Source organism: Eurosta solidaginis, chromosome X (genome assembly GCF_040869045.1).
Source record: "Eurosta solidaginis isolate ZX-2024a chromosome X, ASM4086904v1, whole genome shotgun sequence".
NCBI classification, from domain to species: domain Eukaryota; kingdom Metazoa; phylum Arthropoda; class Insecta; order Diptera; family Tephritidae; genus Eurosta; species Eurosta solidaginis.
This window is the reverse complement of record NC_090324.1, coordinates 113,507,460-113,526,729: the sequence shown is the minus strand read 5'-3', so window position 1 is coordinate 113,526,729 and position 19,270 is coordinate 113,507,460. Positions and strand designations below refer to the sequence as shown.

Genomic DNA, 19,270 nt, shown 5'->3' with positions numbered 1-19,270 from the left:
GAACCTGTGATATTATTGTGTTTGTACAACTAATTAAATTATTGTGAGTTATTGTTTTAATGTTGAATTTGTAATGTTTATTGAAAATAATGATTCGTTTTGTATTTTTCATGTTATTTGTTTGAAAATATAATAGACTTCCTGATGATGACGCGGATGCGTCGAAATGCATAGAAGAGAAAATTAAAAACTCTTGGTTTTTTCTTTATACAAATCGACCAAAACAGCTCCAACCCAGCAAACAATTTCATAAAGAATTTGGTCTGAACAACATATAAGTTGGTAAGATTGACTTTTGCTACAGCTAATGACTGTTGTTGTATCATATAATTATATTTGTAACAGGATTCTCCTCGCGTAGGTGAGGTTGACAATTGAGTTGCAGAAGCTCTGAAGCTTTAAAGGTTTGTATTGCGCTCATCAATCCCTTGATTCGCATCTAATGATCGTCCTTGAGCTTTATTGATAGGGATAGGAAATTTGAGGCATTTAAAATAAAAAAAAAAAAAACAAATCTATCGGGTCAATGGAATACTTGGTTTTAAGCTTTTTTGTTTTCGAAAGTTTCCTTCAATGACATCCGTAAAAGTTTTGTGATGAGAAGCCTTGTCCCACTATATAAGCGTGGAGAACCGAATTAACGAAGCATAAATATTATTATACTCGCTTATGCCCGTGGGGTTTACACCACGTTTCTATAAAAATATGCAGGCAACGCGAAACTGGCCATGGGTAAAATATGAGTTGGTATGATTGACTTCTGCTACAGCTAATGACTGTTGTTGTATGATATATTTATATTTATAACATGATTCTCCTCGCGTTAGTGAGGTTGACAATTGAGTTGCAGAAGCTCTGAAGCTATAAAGGTTTGTATTGCGCTCATCAATCCCTTGATTTGCATCTAAGGATCGTCCTTGAGCTTCATTGATAGGGATAGGAAATTTGAGGCATCAATGGAATTCTTGGTTTTAAACTTTTTTGTTTTCGAAATTTTCCGATAAAATGAATTCCTTCTATGACATCCGTAAAAGTTTTGTGATGAGAAGCCTTGTACCACTACATAAGCGTGGATAATCGAATTAACGAAGCATAAATATTATGATATTATGGACCCTTTTTTAAGTATCAAGCGATGAGTAGAAATTTTTGATGGCTCAAAAGAGCTAACAAACTCAATCGGATATGCACAGTTTGGGACTCTTCCACGACTGTGTTAATAGAGTGAAAGTGGAAGAATAATTAGATATTAAAGCTGCAGGTGATGTCATAATTTCTCAAAAACTTTGCCGGAAAATCTGTTAGTAAAAAATAGGAATTTTGCCATAATTAATTTCAATAAGTGGTTTAGCAAAAGCTGCTGCTGAAGTGTTTCCGCCAAAATGCCCTCTCATATTGCTAAAGAGAGTAAATTTGTGTACGTAAGGCCGTCTATAGACGAAAAGGCACGCATTTACTTCAACTGCGGCTGTTCCAGCAAGTAACAGGAAAGCACCACCTTTGGGATGATCATTACACCTTAAAATTACGTCAATTAATATCAAATTAAACAGAATTGTTTTTTTCCGGTTCCTCCATGCGTATCCAAAAATACCAATCCTAAAGATAACATGAAAGAATACTAAAGGAATAACAGCCAAACCCAACTCTGCAATCAAATTTTACGTGTTGAAATAACCTAAGTTTGTCTTGTTATTTTTTTCAATTCCATATATTACTGGTGCTGTTAGAACTTAACGTCATATAGCTCCATACCAATTTTCATTATTCCATTTGTATGGGAGGTGCCACGCCGCTTCTTAAGTAATAAAAATAAATGTAAGGCGCGATAACCTCCGAAGAGATTTAAGGCCGAGCTTCTCTTCTAATTTGTGTCGTGCTCCTCTTGATTTTTCCCTACAAATTGGCCGGACGGTACCTACATGTTTTATGCCGACCCCGAACGGCATCTGCAAGGCAGATGAGTTTTCACTGATAGTTTTTCATGGCAGAAATACACTCGGAGCGTTTGCCAAACACTGCCGAGGGGCGACCCCGCTTAGAAAAAATTTCTTCTAATTGAAAAACTTTATTTCTAAAATTTTGATGTTGCTTTGCCCGGGGTGCGAACCCAGGGCATACGGTGTGGTAGGCGGAGCACGATACCATCACACCACGGTGGCCGCCAGGCCCCTTCTTACACACCCTTTATTTTATTAGTGGTGTTAGGGATTGATCCAATCTGGATTTCAATGTTCTTGCATGAATACTTCCAGAGTTATGCTCTATCAAACATTCCGTTTTTATTTTAGGTGTCACCCTCTTTTTAACATGCTTTTATTAGATTGGCCTGTATGTAACGGAATCTTTGAGCTTAATTTTCAGCGGTTTCTAGAAGTCTGATTAATTTGAAACTTTGCATACGATCAAGGACCGATGACAATGCATTAATGTGATGGTGTGGTGACAAAGGGTCAACGGCTATAAGGTCAATTGGTCTTATTACCACTTTGAATGGCTACAAGTTTGATTGAAACTTTGCACACATATCAAGGCTCGATGATAATGCAATAATGTGAGGGTGGGGTGACATAAGGTCAATGGCCATAAAGTCAATTGGCCTTATTACCACTTTGAATGGCCATAACTTTGATTGAAACTTTGCACACGTATCAAGGGTCGATGACAATGCATTAATGTGATGGTGTGGTGACATAAGGTAAACGGACATAAGGTCAATTGGCCTTATTACCACTTTGAATGGCCATAACTTTGATTGAAACTTTGCACACGTATCAAGGCTCGATGACAATGCAATAATGTGATGGTGGGGTGACATAAGGTTAACGGACATAAGGTCAATTGAACTTATGACCACACCAAATGACCATAGATTTGAAACCTTGCGCATAATGCGAAAAACTCATTCCTTTATTAATGATAGAAGTGGATGCATGGCACATCTACGAAAGAGCATACTGGAGCCCTTTTTAACACGCTTTTATTAGCTTTTCCTGTTTCTATCTATGTATCCATGTATGTATGTAAGGGAATCTGGAGTGGAACCGAGAGCCCCGGTAATGCAGAGCTCCGAACTCCGTTGCACCTTTTGAACCATTTTAAGATAGGTACTTTTAGCTAGTGTAGGCCACCAGACCAAGGCACCATAAAGAAGAATCGGGCGCACAATGGCTGTGTAAATCCAGTAGGACACTTTAGGGGAGAATCCCCAGGAGGTGCCAATTGCCCTCTTGCAGGTGAACAGCTCTGCTGCTGCCTTCTTGGATCCCTCCACTATATGGTCACTCCATAATAGCTTCCTATCCAGAATGACTCCCAAATACTTGACTTGATCGCTAAACGCTAAGATCGTACCCCCAATTCTTGGCGATGTAAGATTTGGTACTTTGTACCTCCTCGTAAAGAGAACAAGCTCGGTTTTATGCGGGTAGACTTCCAAACCCGTTTGGGGTGTACTCCTGGAGCAGCTCCAGGATGTCAGTTGGGTCCGTTGGTGTCATTGGAACCCAGGCTCTAGCCCTTGGTTGTGAGGGCATATAACGCGCCTACACTACCTTGAGGCGCGCGCCCGGATATACCACCCCTATCAGCGGGACGACGGCCCTATAGAGGTTTACCAACCTGGCGTCGTCACAGGTAATTAGCTTCACATTGCACTGGAACCACCCTGCATCGGTGTAAGATGGCGGTGGACCAGGGTTGTCTTTCTTAACCTTAACGGCCACCGTAGCGAGCGCGGCCTCGATCCACTTCCACTGTTGTTTCGGGATCCTGCCATCTTCGCTGCTCTCGTCTATAATGCCAATGATCTGTCGACCCTTGGCAATTTCGGCGAAAGACCACGTCTAGCTTCCCTGCGTCTTGGCCCTTTTCGGTTCCGTGGGGTTGGTTTCATCCATGGACCGCTGGCGCTTCGATGTTTCATCACTCTGGACTAAAACTTTTAAAATTACTTGAACTAAAAAATTAAAAATAAATAATAGTTCAAAAAAATTAAAAAAACACGCTTTTATAGCTAACCGAACTAAATAAATAATAGTATAAAAAAACTAGAAAAACACGCTTTTATTGAAATAAAAAATAGAAAATATTTTTCAATTAAAAAGAGTTTATATAACAGTAGAAGAAGGTCAAACAATCATTTATAGTTAATCACCTCAAAATAAAATTATAATAAAATTTAAGGTATTAACAGAATAATTTAATTCACAGTAAAAAGCGTGGGTAGCATTTGACTACATTTCACATCATTCCTCTCAGATAATTTCCAATAGAATGATTGTAACATTCAATATCAAGCACCCCACGCTTTTTACTGCGAATTAAATTATTCTGTTAATAACTTAAATTTTATTATAATTTTATTTTGAGGTGATTAACTATAAATGATTGTTTGACCTTCTACTATTGTTATATAAACTCTTTTTAATTGAAAATTATTTTCTATTTTTTATTTCGGTTAGCAATAAAGCGTGTTTTTTTAGTTTTTTTAAATTATTATTTATTTAGTTCGGCTAGCTATAAAAGCGTGTTTTTTTAGTTTTTTTAAACTATTATTTATTTCTATTGAAGTTATATTTAGCCTACGACCATCTCTGGAAGGTTTCTAGTGGTTGATTCAAATTTAGTTGTGATCGGCCGATACGTTTAGGACGCAACCCGATTTATACCTACATACAAACATTCATAATTTTAAATTTATATATATATAGATAGAAGATGTGGATATACTGAAGTTAACAAAAAATTTTAACGGCGGAAGATTAATAAATATCCAAAAGGAATAACAGCCAAACAATTCTGTAGCCAAACGTTAGCTGTTGTAATAATCTAAGTTTGTACGGCAACCATAATTCTGAAAAATCCCATTTGTAGGGGTCCGCTATTCCCCAATTCCACGTTTTACTGGAGGTGTTAGGACTTAACCTCATACAACTCCTTACCAATTTTCATTATCCTACCATTACTACATCCAGAGATATGCAGTGTGATAAATTCCATTTATATGGGAGGTGCCACGCCCCCTTCTGCCACACTCCACATTTTCTTGGGGGTGTTTGGGATTGACCTCATATAACTCCTTACTGAATTTCAGTGTTCTAGCATGAATACCTTCAGAGTTATGTAGTACCAAATATTCATTTTGCATGTGAGGTGCCACGCCCTTTTTATATATCGATATTATTTTTAGCCTATGACCATCCTTGGAAGGTTTCTAGTGGGTTGTGTAAATTTGGTTATGATCGGTCAATCCGTTTAGGACGCAACTCGATCTATACCTACATAGATACATAATTTGAATTTTATATTGTAAGGAATTTATGGCAAATCCTCTTATTTGCAACCTTCTGCTAAGTTCGAATCACTCAACTGTTGAATAAATAACTCCAATATTTATTAATTAAAAAATGCCTTTATTAAAGTACTTCACAATAACACTGATACTTCGCAACCAATAGCTTGCTTAAATGAAACTGATTGTCGCGCCTCCACTGTCGCTGCTTTTATACTGTGCGATTTCTCGTTTGCATACTTCTAGGCTTTTCCAGAATTTACTTAGTTACTGCTATATAATTATAACTACAGATACACGTGTATAGCTTTTCATATGCGCGTGTATTTGTGAGCGACACTTACACAATTATAATTGCATACTTTTGGGAGCATCTCACATAAGATATCTGATTGATCTATTGATGTGCATACAAGTCACTGCTTAGCATCGCTTAGAGATGACAGTATCCGATCAGAAAAATCTCTCGATCTAACCGCTGCTAGCCTCTCCAAATGAACCACCCTTCTATTCCGTGGTTTCCCAATTGTTTGTATGCGGTAGATGACATCACTGGTCCTCTTCACAACTCTGTACGGGCCTTCCCAAGTGCCCCGATATTTGGATGGAACACCTTTCCGCCGTTGTAAAGCAGTAGCAAATCTCCCTCCAAGAAACCTTCCGAATTAAAGTTCTTGTCATGTCAGTGTTTCATCTTACTACTCATTACCCTGCGCCGTTCCCTCAAACTCTGTTCTTTGGCCAATGAAGAACTACTTCGCAGAGCTTGATCTTGACGGATTGACTTTGTATCATCAGTATCGTCTTGACGTTTCACAAGAGTAGTGCGCGCTGGCTTGAAACCACCCTTGCATACTTTCCGGAAAATTCGTTCCTTCGTTTTTGTGCGTCCATTTGTTTTTGTCAATGCCAGTGTTTCTCTCGCAGGTACTTTTGATTTCGCTTTATTTGGCCCATTCGATCCATCAACCTTTGCCTTTGACTTTCGTGGTCTTTGTCGAGCCTTCTCCACCAGTATTCGATTACTACTGAACCCTTTCGCCAAGCTGAAGTTAAGTGGTATATACTGGTCTTAAAACGCATAGTCCTTCTCTGCATGTCGATCCTGATGTCATAGTCAACTAAGAAGTCCACTCTCAATATGACTTCATCAAAAATCTCTGCTACAACGAATTTGTGTAGAACCATGACTTCCCCAATTAAGGCTTCACATACCACTTCTCCCTGGACTTGGTTACACTCGCCAGTAATCGTACGCAATCTTGCTCCAGGTAATGGCTTTTCACTTCTCCCTGGACTTGGTTACACTCGCCAGTAATCGTACGCAATATTGCTCCAGGTAATGGCTTTACTCTCCTGTTGAGCAAATCAGATCGGATCAAGGAATGAGATGCGCCCGTATCGACAGTCAGTACACGTTCTTTGCCATCCACATTTCCTCTGACGTTAAGACTACTCGATTTTCTTCCAATTTTCGAGACAGGGCATTCAACAGCTGGAGCTAACTCTCGATTTTAATATCTGGCACGCTGTTGCTCATCTCCTCCCGCTTTGCGTTTCCGGCCACCCAAGTTGGAACTACCAGGACCGGTGCTGCAATGACGTGCAATGTGACTTGGGTTACTGCACTTGAAACACTTCATAACTCCGGAATTTTTCTGTTGTAACCCCTTCAGCGCTTCCAAAATTGTGCCTACCCAGTCTGGCCTTTCCACTTCCACGCGATGAGCTTTGTGATCTGGCTTACTCAAAAAAGAGGCTGTTTTCTGAGTCAGTGCATGCGATACCGTTTCAGAAAATGTTAGTAGCTCGTTTCGCTTCCACATCTGGTATGCGATTTATGAAGCTCCGGATTTTTACCCTTACCGGTTATTCCACGGGTGCGTCCGCATTTGCTAGATGGGCCAGTCTTTCGATATCCGACGCAAATTCCTGCAAAGCCTCATCCGCTTTTTGGTAGCGATTTTGCAACTCAATTTGATATATCTGTTTCCTATGCTCGCTTCCGTAACGTCTCTCTAGAGCGCTCGTCAATGTTTCATAGTTGTTCCGTTCGTACTCTGGAATTGTCTGTATGATTTCAGCTGCAGGCCCTTTCAATGCCACGAACAGTGCAGCAACTTTATCTTCAGCATTCCAGTTGTTCACTGCTGGAGTCTTCTCAAATTGAAGCTTGAATACCTGGAAAGGAAAAGAACCGTCAACAGATGGAGCTTTTACCTTCGGATTGCTCGCTGGAACAGCTGGGCGATTTAGTTGTTGCATAAGACTTTTCAACGCTGCTATCTCGGCATAAATTTTGTCCTCAAGTTGTAAAATTTTTGCATCCTGCTCTTCCCGTTTCGCAAAGAGCTGCGATGATACCTGTTCCGAAATTCGTGTCGACATTCCAGATAAACGTGCCTCTTGCGCTTCCAGTTGAGATGACATATATGCCTTCTGTTCTTCCAATTGAGATGAAATTTGCGACGCCATTTCTGAAATGCGTGCCTCCAGCTGAGATGCCATTTTCGATGTTTGTGCAGATATTGTGCTCGGCACTGTTTGCGGTGTTTCGTTTTTTTCTTCCATTTTTTTTTGTTGTTTTGTCGCTATCAAAATGAAAAACATACTCCTCAGCATTGATTCCTTCAAATACCATAGCTACACTTAGTCGTCTTTGTAACTGGGATTTATTTCCAAAAGTAGCCAATCCACGGACTTCAAACTCCTCCTTAAATTGCTGGATCGTCAATTCACTCAACTTTGCCATGTCCAAGTTGTATTCCCAATCTTCGGAATTTTTCCAACAATTCCTCTTCTGACACCAATTGTATCGAATTTATTGCAAATCCTCTTATTTGCAACCTTCTGCTAACGTTCGAATCACTAAACGGTTGAAGAAATAACTCCAATATTTAATAATGCAAAATGGCCTTTATCAAAGTACTTCACAATAACACTGATACTTCGCAACCAATAGCTTGATTAAATGAAAGTGATTGTCGCGCCTCCACTGTCGCTGCTTTTATACTGTGCGATTTCTCGTTTGCATACTTCTAGGCTCTTCCAGAATTTACTTGCTATTACTTACTTAATTGGCGCTTCACCGTCTAAACGGTTATGGCCGTCCAACAAGGCGCGCCAGTCGCTCCGCCAACCGTCGCCAATTGGTCACACCAAGGGAGTTTAAATCGTTTTCCACCTGGTCCTTCCAACGGAGTGGGGGCCGCCCTCTACCTCTGCTTCCATAGGCGGGTTCCGATACAAACACTTTCTTGGCCGGAGCATCATCTTTCATTCGCATAACATGGCCTAGCCAGCGCAGCCGCTGCGTTTTAATTCGCTGGACTTCCTATACTGCTATATAATTATAACTACAGATGCACGTGTATAGCTTCTCATATGCGCGTTTATTTGTGAGTGACACTTCCACAATTATAATTGCATACTTTTTGGAGCATCTCAGATAAGATATCTGCATGTGTTTGTGCGTCTCTTCTCCGCTGCGTATACAAACGTATGTGTAGACATAATGATTGATCTATTTATGTGCATACATGTCACTGCCTTAGCATCGCTTAGAGATGACAGTACCCCTTAGTGTTGCTAATATTCGTAACAATATATATAGATACAAGAAGACCCGGCCCTGCCCTAAATTTGGCCTATCTGCATACATTTCAACAAGCTTTTTCCGTCTGACTCTGCCCTCCCCCCTCCTCACCTTTTCCTAATCCTTTTATTCACTCCTCCCTCTAGGGGCGGATACAGGTATCCAGATGAGGGGGGGCGATCATGGCCGAAAGCTCAAAATCCATTTTTGCCATGGAAGTCAGTAATATAAATTAATGATTAACTTCAGAACACCATTTTGACATAATTACAAATAAAAGTATCGAATTTATCTTTAAGCACTCAAATTAGCTCAACTAATTGAAAGAATTCGAACAAAAAACAATCAAGAAATGATTTTATACAGCTCAAGGGTAGAAGCTAGTTCTTTCTGATAAGAAAGTTTCACTTGTGGCTTTAACTAAGTGGAGTTATTTTGAATCTATATCTATTGCAGCAATCAAAAAAGGAAAAAAAGAGATGAATAATTTTGTTTATTGGTATTAAGTTTATTTCAATATATTCGTCGACAGAATATATATGTAGCTTTGTTACAAAGATGTTTTTGAAACGGTATACATTATTATTTTTCATAAATTAACGTCAAGCTGTTATGAAACAATTCTATATAATAAAATCAATTTTTCGCTTCCCTTTTTTTGCGTATCTTTCTATTATGTCTTCAACGTCGATTTTAATATCATAATGTATATACGTGTAAAAGTGTTAAGCCAGTGAGCCTATCTTCAGTCATAGTTGTTCGTAACCATGTTTTTAATAGCCGAAGGGTAGAAAAGCTTCTTTCAGGAGAAGCATTACTGACCGGCAATGTAGCCAAAATGTTCAATAGAATCCTTATCAGTGGAAAAGCATTTTCGTCGCAGTGATCTAGAACTTCTACTGCCGATTTTGGTATCGATTTTTGCTCGAGCTTTTTTGTCCAGAGTTCGGACCAAACTTCATACTCTCCTGTCAAATGGACGGTATTTTTTTCGTTTTTCTTCAAGAAATATGAGTATCATTCGCCTATAGATTTCACCAGTTTCAAAGCATTTTTTTCTTTGAAAGATTATCATTTTGTACAATTTTCGATGGCAGAAGTAAATTCAAATTAAAAACGTCCAACGTTTCTTCTGGCATTCTTTCTTGAAGGTCAATTATAATATGGTCTAATAAAGGAATAAAAATCGCTTTTCGATAATACTCTTCGGCAGTAGATGCGGTACAGTTCGAGTGATATATTTGTCTACTTATTAGACGCGGAATATGAATCTCAAAATCTAATTGATCAGCCAAACTCGTAATTTTTTCAAACAATGCCGAAAACTTACCATCTGCATTCGCTCTATAATTCTGGAGTATATTGAGTGTGCTATTCAAAGCTTCAGTAGCATGATTCAAATCAATAGAAGGAGATTGTAAAAGTAGACTCAATGGTCGCGTTACTGAAAGAACATTGCTCAAACAAATCATTAATATTATGAATTCTGTGTCGCAAATTGCCTTTGTCAACGAACGAGCTTCTGAAGTCGTTTTCGAGTCCTGCCATGTTGTGAATTCCTTAAAAGCATTTACAATTTCTGTGATACTGTCTTAAAATTGTATAACACCATCATGTCTTTCTGACCAACGTGTCTCACACAGTCCACTCAAAGATTCATTGAGATGCTTTTTGAAAACCAGGTGACGTTTACCTGAAAAATTAGCAAAACTTATAATTTTTTTCATCAAAGCCATGCAATCTCTTGTTTGAGGAACATTTGACGTTTTTGCAAGTGAGTTATTGAGTGCATGATTGAAACACCGACAAGATCTAGCGTATAAACAAAATTTAACAATTTCTTGAACAGCCCCTTTTATTTCTGAAACCATGACTGAACAGCTATCTGTTCCGATGCCAACGCACTTAAGGAAATCGAGCCCGAATTTTTTCAGAATATCAACAACTATATGACCTAATGCTATTCCTGTGAGCCGTTTCTCTTCATTATGAACATCTTCTTGACAGATTGAATCAAAAGCGTCCACGAATGTTAAAAAATCTTCCCGAATTCTACCTTCATGAATATAACGCAAACAAAGGCTGAGTTGTTCAATATGTCCTGAATCTGTTGTCTCATCAAATTCAATTGCATAACAGTCTGCATTCCTTATCCTGTCTATCAAAATATCTTGAATTTCTTCTTTCCAATAGTTTATTAACTCATTTTGCGTGGTTTTGTTTATATACGTGGCTTTAGAAGATGCAGTTTGTAAATGATTTTCTAATACAGTATCACCAGCAGCGACTCGGTACTGAAGAAGAGCGCGAAAATTACCCTGATTCACTGAAGATTCATGAGGATCCAGTGGACCATCATCTCGATGACCTCTGAATGCAAGATTTTGACGCCCCAAAAATATTACATTCTGGATCATAACACGCAATAAGTTTCTGTTCTTTTCAATTTGAGCAACGCGATGAGAGTTGAGTATATTTGAAATATCTTTTTCGGGATTTTCATATGACTTAATAAAATCAGAAGCAGCAAGAACGGCTTAGATGTGATATTTATTAGATGCGTGGCACGCTATAGCACCATCTTTACCAGATAATTTAGCGAATGAACACAACGGTAACTTTACAAGTTTATTCAAAACATATTAGATCGCGGATTCTCAGTGTCACTTGCAAATATGAACCAATACTTACAAAAACAGCCTTTCGAAATGTCCGAGTAAACCAACCACTCGTTTTCGATCAAATAGTGACGTCGAAAGTATCGTTTTTCAATTTTTCCTTTCTTATTATGATTTGAAAAAGGAAATACGTAATCATTCGGTGGTGACCATGGTTCTTTCAGTAATTTGAATTTTGTATAATCATCCATCAAATGTTTGTTCTCTACAAAAAAACCTATATCGAATTTATTCTGAACTGAGTGTTGACCTGATGCAATTATAAGAGTTGCCGAAGGCTGTACGTCGATGACTGCGGTATTATTAACACAATCGCCTTTAACAAAATTAATTGCTTCTGCCGTGACATTAGTTTCTTCATTAACTGTATTTTGCAAATTTGGAAGCTTAAAAAAATACGAATCAATACTTCTTGCAGCTGGTCTTTTGTTGTTTCTTCTCACTGAATCATCATCCTAAAAACAAAACATGTCGAATGGTTTTCATACATATCATTTATCTAGTTAATTCCCTTAATATTTGATATATTAATAATTTTTGAGCCTGCCCTCACGAAAAAAATTCTCATTTGGGTTTATATTCGAACGCCCAATTCAAATCTGAATTTCCACAGTTCTGGAAACCAAATTAGGTTTTTTTGAAGACTTGACCTAATTTGACATACTGGCAAACCCAAACTAGGTGTTAGAAAATAAACCCAAATTGGTTATGAAAATCTCTGTGAATTGAATATATAGTAACAATCAAACATACCATTTCGGAACGACTGTAATACAAATAAAAGTGTTAGTAGGCGATTTAAAAGCAAGTTTCCCTTTATTTCAACTGCGCCAGGACGCGGACGAAAGACAACTGCCAATCAAAATTCCAAAATCTATTTTACTGTTGGCTTAACAAGTGCAAACGTATGTATAGTTGTGTATGCAGCATTGTTGTCATACATTGCGTATATATGTACATATATTTGTGTGTAGCATAGAAACGACAGGGCTAATGTCGCTATCTGCTTCTAGCGACACGGTCAAAGTGTAGCTCTGATATTGCATAACTGAAACGACATATTAGGTGTGTTCCGGAAATTTTATAAAAAAAAAAATTAAGTTGGTTGGTGATATGAAGAATTTTTTTATGTTTTGCAAGGTCACCATGTTTCAACTATTTTATTCACAAACCATGGCATATCTGGGGCAATAAGCGGAAAAAGCAAAACTCACATATTTATTATTTACCTTGCGATCTTGTGTGAAAGTTTGAACAAAATCGACCGACGCATCTCTTCAAACACCGGCAACGAACTGACACACATTTTAACCTTTTTATACTCAGTTGAGCAGAGCTCACAGAATATATTAACTTTGATTGGATAACGGTTGGTTGTACAGGTATAAAGGAATCGAAATAGATATAGACTTCCATATATCAAAATCATCAGTATCGAACAAAAATTTGATTGAGCAATGTCCGTCCGTCTGGCCGTTAACACGATAACTTGAGTAAATTTTGAGGTATCTTGATGAAATTTGGTATGTAGGTTCCTGGGCACTCATCTCAGATCGCTATTTAAAATGAACGATATCGGACTATAGCCACGCTCACTTTTCGATATCGAAAATTTCGAAAAACCGAAAAATGCGATAATTCATTGCCAAAGACGGATAAAGCGATGAAACATGGTAGATGGATTAACCTTATGAGGCAGAATAGAAAATTAGTAAGATTTTCGACAATGGGCGTGGCACCGCCCACTTTTAAAAGAAGGTAATTTAAAAGTTTTGCAAGCTGTAATTTGGCAGTCGTTGAAGATATCATGATGAAATTTGGCAGCCACGTTACTACTATTACTATATATGTGCTAAATAAAAATTAACAAAATCGGATGTAGAACACGCCCACTTTTTAAAAAAAAATTTTTTAAAAGTCAAATTTTAACAAAAAATTTAATATCTTTACTGTATATAAGTAAATTAAGCAACATTCAACAAAATATAAAAAGAAAATTTCAAAATGGGCGTGCCTCCGCCCATTTTCATTTAGTTTGTCTAGAATACTTTTAATGCCATAAGTCCAACAAAAATTTACCAATCCTTCTTAAATTTGGCAGGGGCATAGATTCTATGACGGTAACTGTTTTCTGTGAAAATGGGCGAAATCGGCTGAAGCCACGCCCAGTTTTTATACACAATCCACCGTCTGTCCTTCCGCTCGGCCGTTAACACGATAACTTGAGCAAAAATCGATATATCTTTACTAAACTTAGTCCATGTACTTATCTGAACTCACTTTATCTTCGCATAAAAAATGGCCTAAATCCGACTATAACTACGCCCACTTTTTCGATATCGAAAATTACGAAAAATTAAAAAAATGCCATAGTTCTTTACCAAATACAAAAAAAGGGATGAAACATGGTAATTTGATTGGTTCATTGACGCAAAATATAACTTTAGAAAAAACTTTGTAAAATGGCTGTGACACTTACCATATTAAGAAGAAGAAAATGAAAAAGTTCCACAGGGCGAAATCAACAGCCCTTGGAATCTTGGCAGGAATACTGTTCGTGGTATTGCATATATAAATAAATTACCAGTACCCGACAGATGATTTTCTGGATCACCCTGGTCCACATTTTGGTCGATATCGCGAAAACGCCTTCACATATACATCTAAGGGCCACTCGCTTTTAAAACCCTCATTATTACGTTTAATTTGATACTCATATCGTACAAACACATTCTAGAGTCACCCCTGGTGCACCTTTATGGCGATATCTCGAAAACGCCTTCACATATACAACTAAGGCACACTCCCTTTTAAAATACTCATTAACACCTTTCATTTGATACCTATATCGTACAAACATATGCTAGAGTCACCCCTGGTCCACCTTTATGGCGATATCTCTAAATGGCGAACATCCATAGAACTATGGCCTACTCTCTCTTAAAATACTCTTTAATACCTTCCATTGGATACACATGTCATAAAACCACATTTCAGGGTTACACTAGGTTCATTTTCCTACATGGAGATTTTCTCTTATTTCGTCTCCATAGCTCTCAACTGAGTATGTAATATTCGGTTACACCCGAACTTAGCCTTCCTTATTTGTTTTTTATATATAGATTTTTATTTTTTACATTTCACTATAATATTACAACGAAATGCAGATTTTCGTTGTTTCTGAAATGCGGCTTAAAAATTCCACCTGGAACAACTAAAGACTCTCCTGATGATGTGCTATACTTGATATCATTCGCTATAATATTTTTTATTGATAAGCACGTTGTATAATTAAACACCAACCAATTACACGGAAGTATATTCGCACCCCTGAAAATGTGAGTGCCGGTGCGTATCCGTAACATTTTATTATTACGTATAAACAAATAAAAAACTTTGAAATAAAATAATATTTCGACTATAAACTGAGATATAACCTATCTTATATTTCAAGTTAGATCAAACTTATATTTCAAGTTAGTGCAAAACAAATTCAAAATCGGTTCAGTAGTTTCGGAGTCCATTGGCGCCAAACATAGTGACACGTGATTTTTATATATTAAGAAGAAGAAGATGCATATCTTATGCAGCTGATTATTCGGATGTAACGAAAGAGATACAATTTTTCATGATATGTATGAAGTCTTCGGCACAGCCGAGGACAGTCCCATCCTTACATGCTTTATGCCTTTTTAAAAAATTTTAAAATTTTATGCTGCGAGAACTTGGTATACATAAATTTCAACACTTTTTCTGAACATGGAATCACAATTTTTTTAATTTAAAATTTTTCTTAAAACTTTTGTATTTTGGATATTGGCCGTTATTATGCAGATCTTTCTTTATCCCTATCAGGAACTTCAGGACTTTTGAAAATCTACTCAGAACAAATTTTTTAAATTTTCAGCAATTTTCATTTAAAAGTCACAGCTTGAGAGCGGAGAACAACCGTTTCAGAAATTCTAGAGCTATTAAAAAGGTATTCAGACCACCTACTTTTTGTTAATTTTAAAATTTTCGATTTCGGAAAAATGCGAATATTGGCACAATTTTTTTTCTTCTTTTTGGAACGCCAGAACTTTGAAAATCTACTCAGAACAACTTTGTTTTATTTCTTGTCAAATTTTAAAAATTTATGCTGCGTGAAGTTGGTATGCACAAATTTCAAAACATTTTTTTTATCTAAAATGCCAGTTTTTTTCTCCTTTGAGGAACTCATGAGCTATTGAAAAGCTACTCAGAACATTTTTTTAATTTTAATTTTTTATACTCAGCTGAGCAGAGCTCACAGAATCTATTAATTTTGTACGCATAACGGTACCCCGTAACGGCATAAACTAATCGAGATAGGTATAGACTTCTATATATCAAAATGATCTGGGCGAAAAAAGAAATTAATTTAGCCATGTCCGTCCGTCCGTCTGTCCGTAAACACGATAACTTGAGTAAATTTTAAGGTATCTTAAAGAAATTTGATATGTGTTCCTGGGCACTAATCTCAGATCGCTATTTAAAATGAACGAAATCGGACTATAACCACGCCCACTTTTTCGATATCGAAAATTTCGGAAAACCGAAAAAGTGCGAGAATTAATTACCAGAGACGTATAAAGCGATGAAACTTGGTAGGTGGGTTGACCTTATGACGCAGAATAGAAAATTAGTAAAATTTTGGACAATGAAGAAGGTAATTTAAAAGTTTTGCAAGCTGAAATTTGGCAGCTGAGTATGTAATTTTCGTTACACCCGAACTTAGCCTTTCTTACTTGTTTTTTCTTCTTTTCAGGAACTCCAGAACTTCTGAGATCTACTCTGAACGATTTCTTTTCTCTATTTTGAAATTTTAAAATTTGATGCTGCTTGGAGCTGGCAGCTACAAATTTCAAAACCTTTCTTTTATCTCAATAACCAGACATTTGTTTCTGCTTTCAAGGAATTCCAGAACTATTTGAGACTGACTGCAGAATTCTTCTCGCTTTTTAAGGAACTCCGGAATTTTTAAAAAGCTAATCAGAACAACTTTTCGTTCCTTTTATCAAATTTTTAAAAAATATGAGTATTTGGACTAAATTTTGCAGACATTTTTTCTCCTTTTCACGAACTCCAGAACTCAGTACAATTTTTCATCTGTCGATTTTCGGCATTTCCCATGATGCGTGAAGTTGGCATACACAAATTTCAAAATATTTTTTTTATCTTAAAAGTCAGAACTTTTTTCTCATTTTCAGGAACTACAGGGTTATTGAAAGGCTGCTCCGAACACCAATTTTTTTGAGCAAACAATTTTTTTTTTTATTTTGAATTTTGGAAAAATTCGGATATTGGCAGCAATTTCGCAGAACTTTTTTCTCCTTTTCAAGAGCTCCAGGAAAATCTACTTATATAGTTTTTTATTTGCCTGTTTTCGACATTTCGTATGCGTCGTGAAGTTGGCACGCACAAATTTCAAAACCTTTTTTTTTTTTATCTAAAAAGTCGGAACTTTTTTTCCTTTTTAGGAACTCCAGAACTACTCAGAAGGTTTGTTTTTTTTTTTGCGAAATTACACAATCTACATATGTAATTGCCAGACATTTGAAACTTAACTTCATAACACCAACTATTTACAATGATAAATTGAGCGCAGAAAAAATACGCTGTAAAAATTTTTTCAGTAAATCGAATTTTGATTCAACTACTTTCTTTTTGTTTTTGCTAGTATGATTTCCTCTATAATGTTTTACCAAATAAAAAATTAAAACGTGTTTCGGTTTAATTTTTGTTCTGGACGAAGCCGCAAGTAAAGGCTATTTTATATGATGACTGTTATTGTTTTTTCACAGAAGCGGTGCCGGGAAGTTATAAGGCTTTTAAATTTTATCAAAATTTCCTTAGTGTATTTATTACTTATACTTATACACTCTTATCTTACATTTCGCTAGGCCATTGCAATGACAACTCTGCCTCCAGCTGTTTACAAACTACGTCAAGCGATATGTATTTGGCTAAGAGACGTACAGCCAACCACCCATGTCCAGTATGTGGAAAGCATTACGTAAACGAGGGTTCCCTGCGCAAACACTTGACATGCCATCCAGAGACAGCGCAGCTTACTAACAGCCTCCGCATGTGGCCTTGCTCTGTGTGTCAAGCGGTTTACACGCATGAAAATGGTAAGTATTAGCAGAAACAACCAGTTGTTTGACTAGATATTATGTTGTACAATTTCAACAAATAAAATAGTGGCTGACTGATAAACTTCCAACCATTTTGAAGGTTTTCTTTTAGTAAACAATTTCAAAAGCGGATTTCCACAAAATTTCGCGGTAGTTTAAAAAAATATACCATGGTATATATCTAACACGGCATACCTTTTTGAGTATGAAAAACAGAGGGTTTATCTATTCTGGAAAAATTCAAAAATATACCTTTCACAGAAAACGAAATAATTTCACACAACTTTTACATTACGTTAGTGGAAAAAGTGGTAATGTGTATATAAATACCTAAAGAGTAATTAAGGAGCAAGATAATTATACGAGTCCAATTTAGTTTGTGATGTCCTGGTCCAGTATCGGTTACTCCGCCACGAAATATGAGTACTCCATGGAACACCTACGGGCGAGTATTTTCCGAAAAGTCCCAGAATATTCATTAACAGAGTACTTACCAGCAAGGCAAGAGCTGTGGTATGTAATCCATATTGGATTACTAATAAGACAAAAATAGTTCACATGCTCGAACCATATTTTGCAGTGTCGCTGAAAGAGTGGTAATAAACCCTCTATTCTTTGAATAGCATATAATATCTTTTCAAACTTATATGCATAAAATCTAATTATTTTTAAACCAAGATGGAATAATTCCAAAAAGCTTCATACCAAAACGCAATAAATAAATTATTTCAGACTAAAACGAAAAGATTACAAACAAGTATCTGTCTTAATATTGTAGAAAAAACTTTCCGAAAAAAGCTAACTACTTATTTATGGCAATGGCTGAAAAATAATCAGAGTATTACCAACTGTCGTAATAAAAATAAATTTTTATAAAACAAGTCGAGGTTTTTAAGCACGGGTATAACATCTTATATACATAGCTTAGAGCTTCTATTTTATAGTTCATTCGGCCTCAGGTTTTTGACACTTATGTTATATAAACAAAAGTGGGCATGTTTATTAATCGATTTTGTCGACTTTTATTAGAAATAATTGTCTGCATAAAGGAAATAAGGGTTTCGATTTTTTTCACGATAGGCCAGTTCTCCTTGCAGAAAGCTCCAGAAAGTTAAAAGAATTATTACTGAAAAAGCGGCGATACAACAACCAGTTCCAATTTTTAAGCTATTGCATAGATTTTATCGCGGGCTTGGCGACTAAATAAAAAAAAACGTAACGGATATTTGTCAAAAAAGGTTCGAAAAGGTTCGAAAAGGTTCGGTGTTAGCAACAGGTTAAAGTTAAAGTTAAAGTTAAACTTAAAGTTAAATTTAAAGTTAACGTTAAAGTTAAAGTTAAAGCTAAAGTTAAAGTGAATGTTAAAGTTAAAGTGAAAGTTAAATTTAAAAATAAAGTTAAAGTTAAAGTGAAAGTGAAAGTTAAAGTCAAAGTTAAAGTTAAAGTTAAAGTTAAAGTTAAATTTAAAGTTAAAGTTAAAGTTAAAGTTAAAGTCAAAGTTAAAGTTAAAGTTAAAGTTAAAGTTAAAGTTACAGTTAAAGTTAAATTT

At 36.5% G+C, this 19,270-nt stretch overlaps 1 protein-coding gene across 1 annotated transcript in view; it reads left to right on the top strand.

The window, feature by feature from the left end:
• The window catches only part of dati (datilografo), a 1,513,307-nt gene that overhangs the window by 1,241,208 nt on the left and 252,829 nt on the right, over nucleotides 1–19,270 (top strand). The window contains exon 5 of the mRNA XM_067758063.1: nucleotides 17,488–17,718. Coding sequence (XP_067614164.1) covers nucleotides 17,488–17,718 — 231 coding nt within the window. The remainder of the gene's footprint in view (nucleotides 1–17,487; nucleotides 17,719–19,270) is intronic.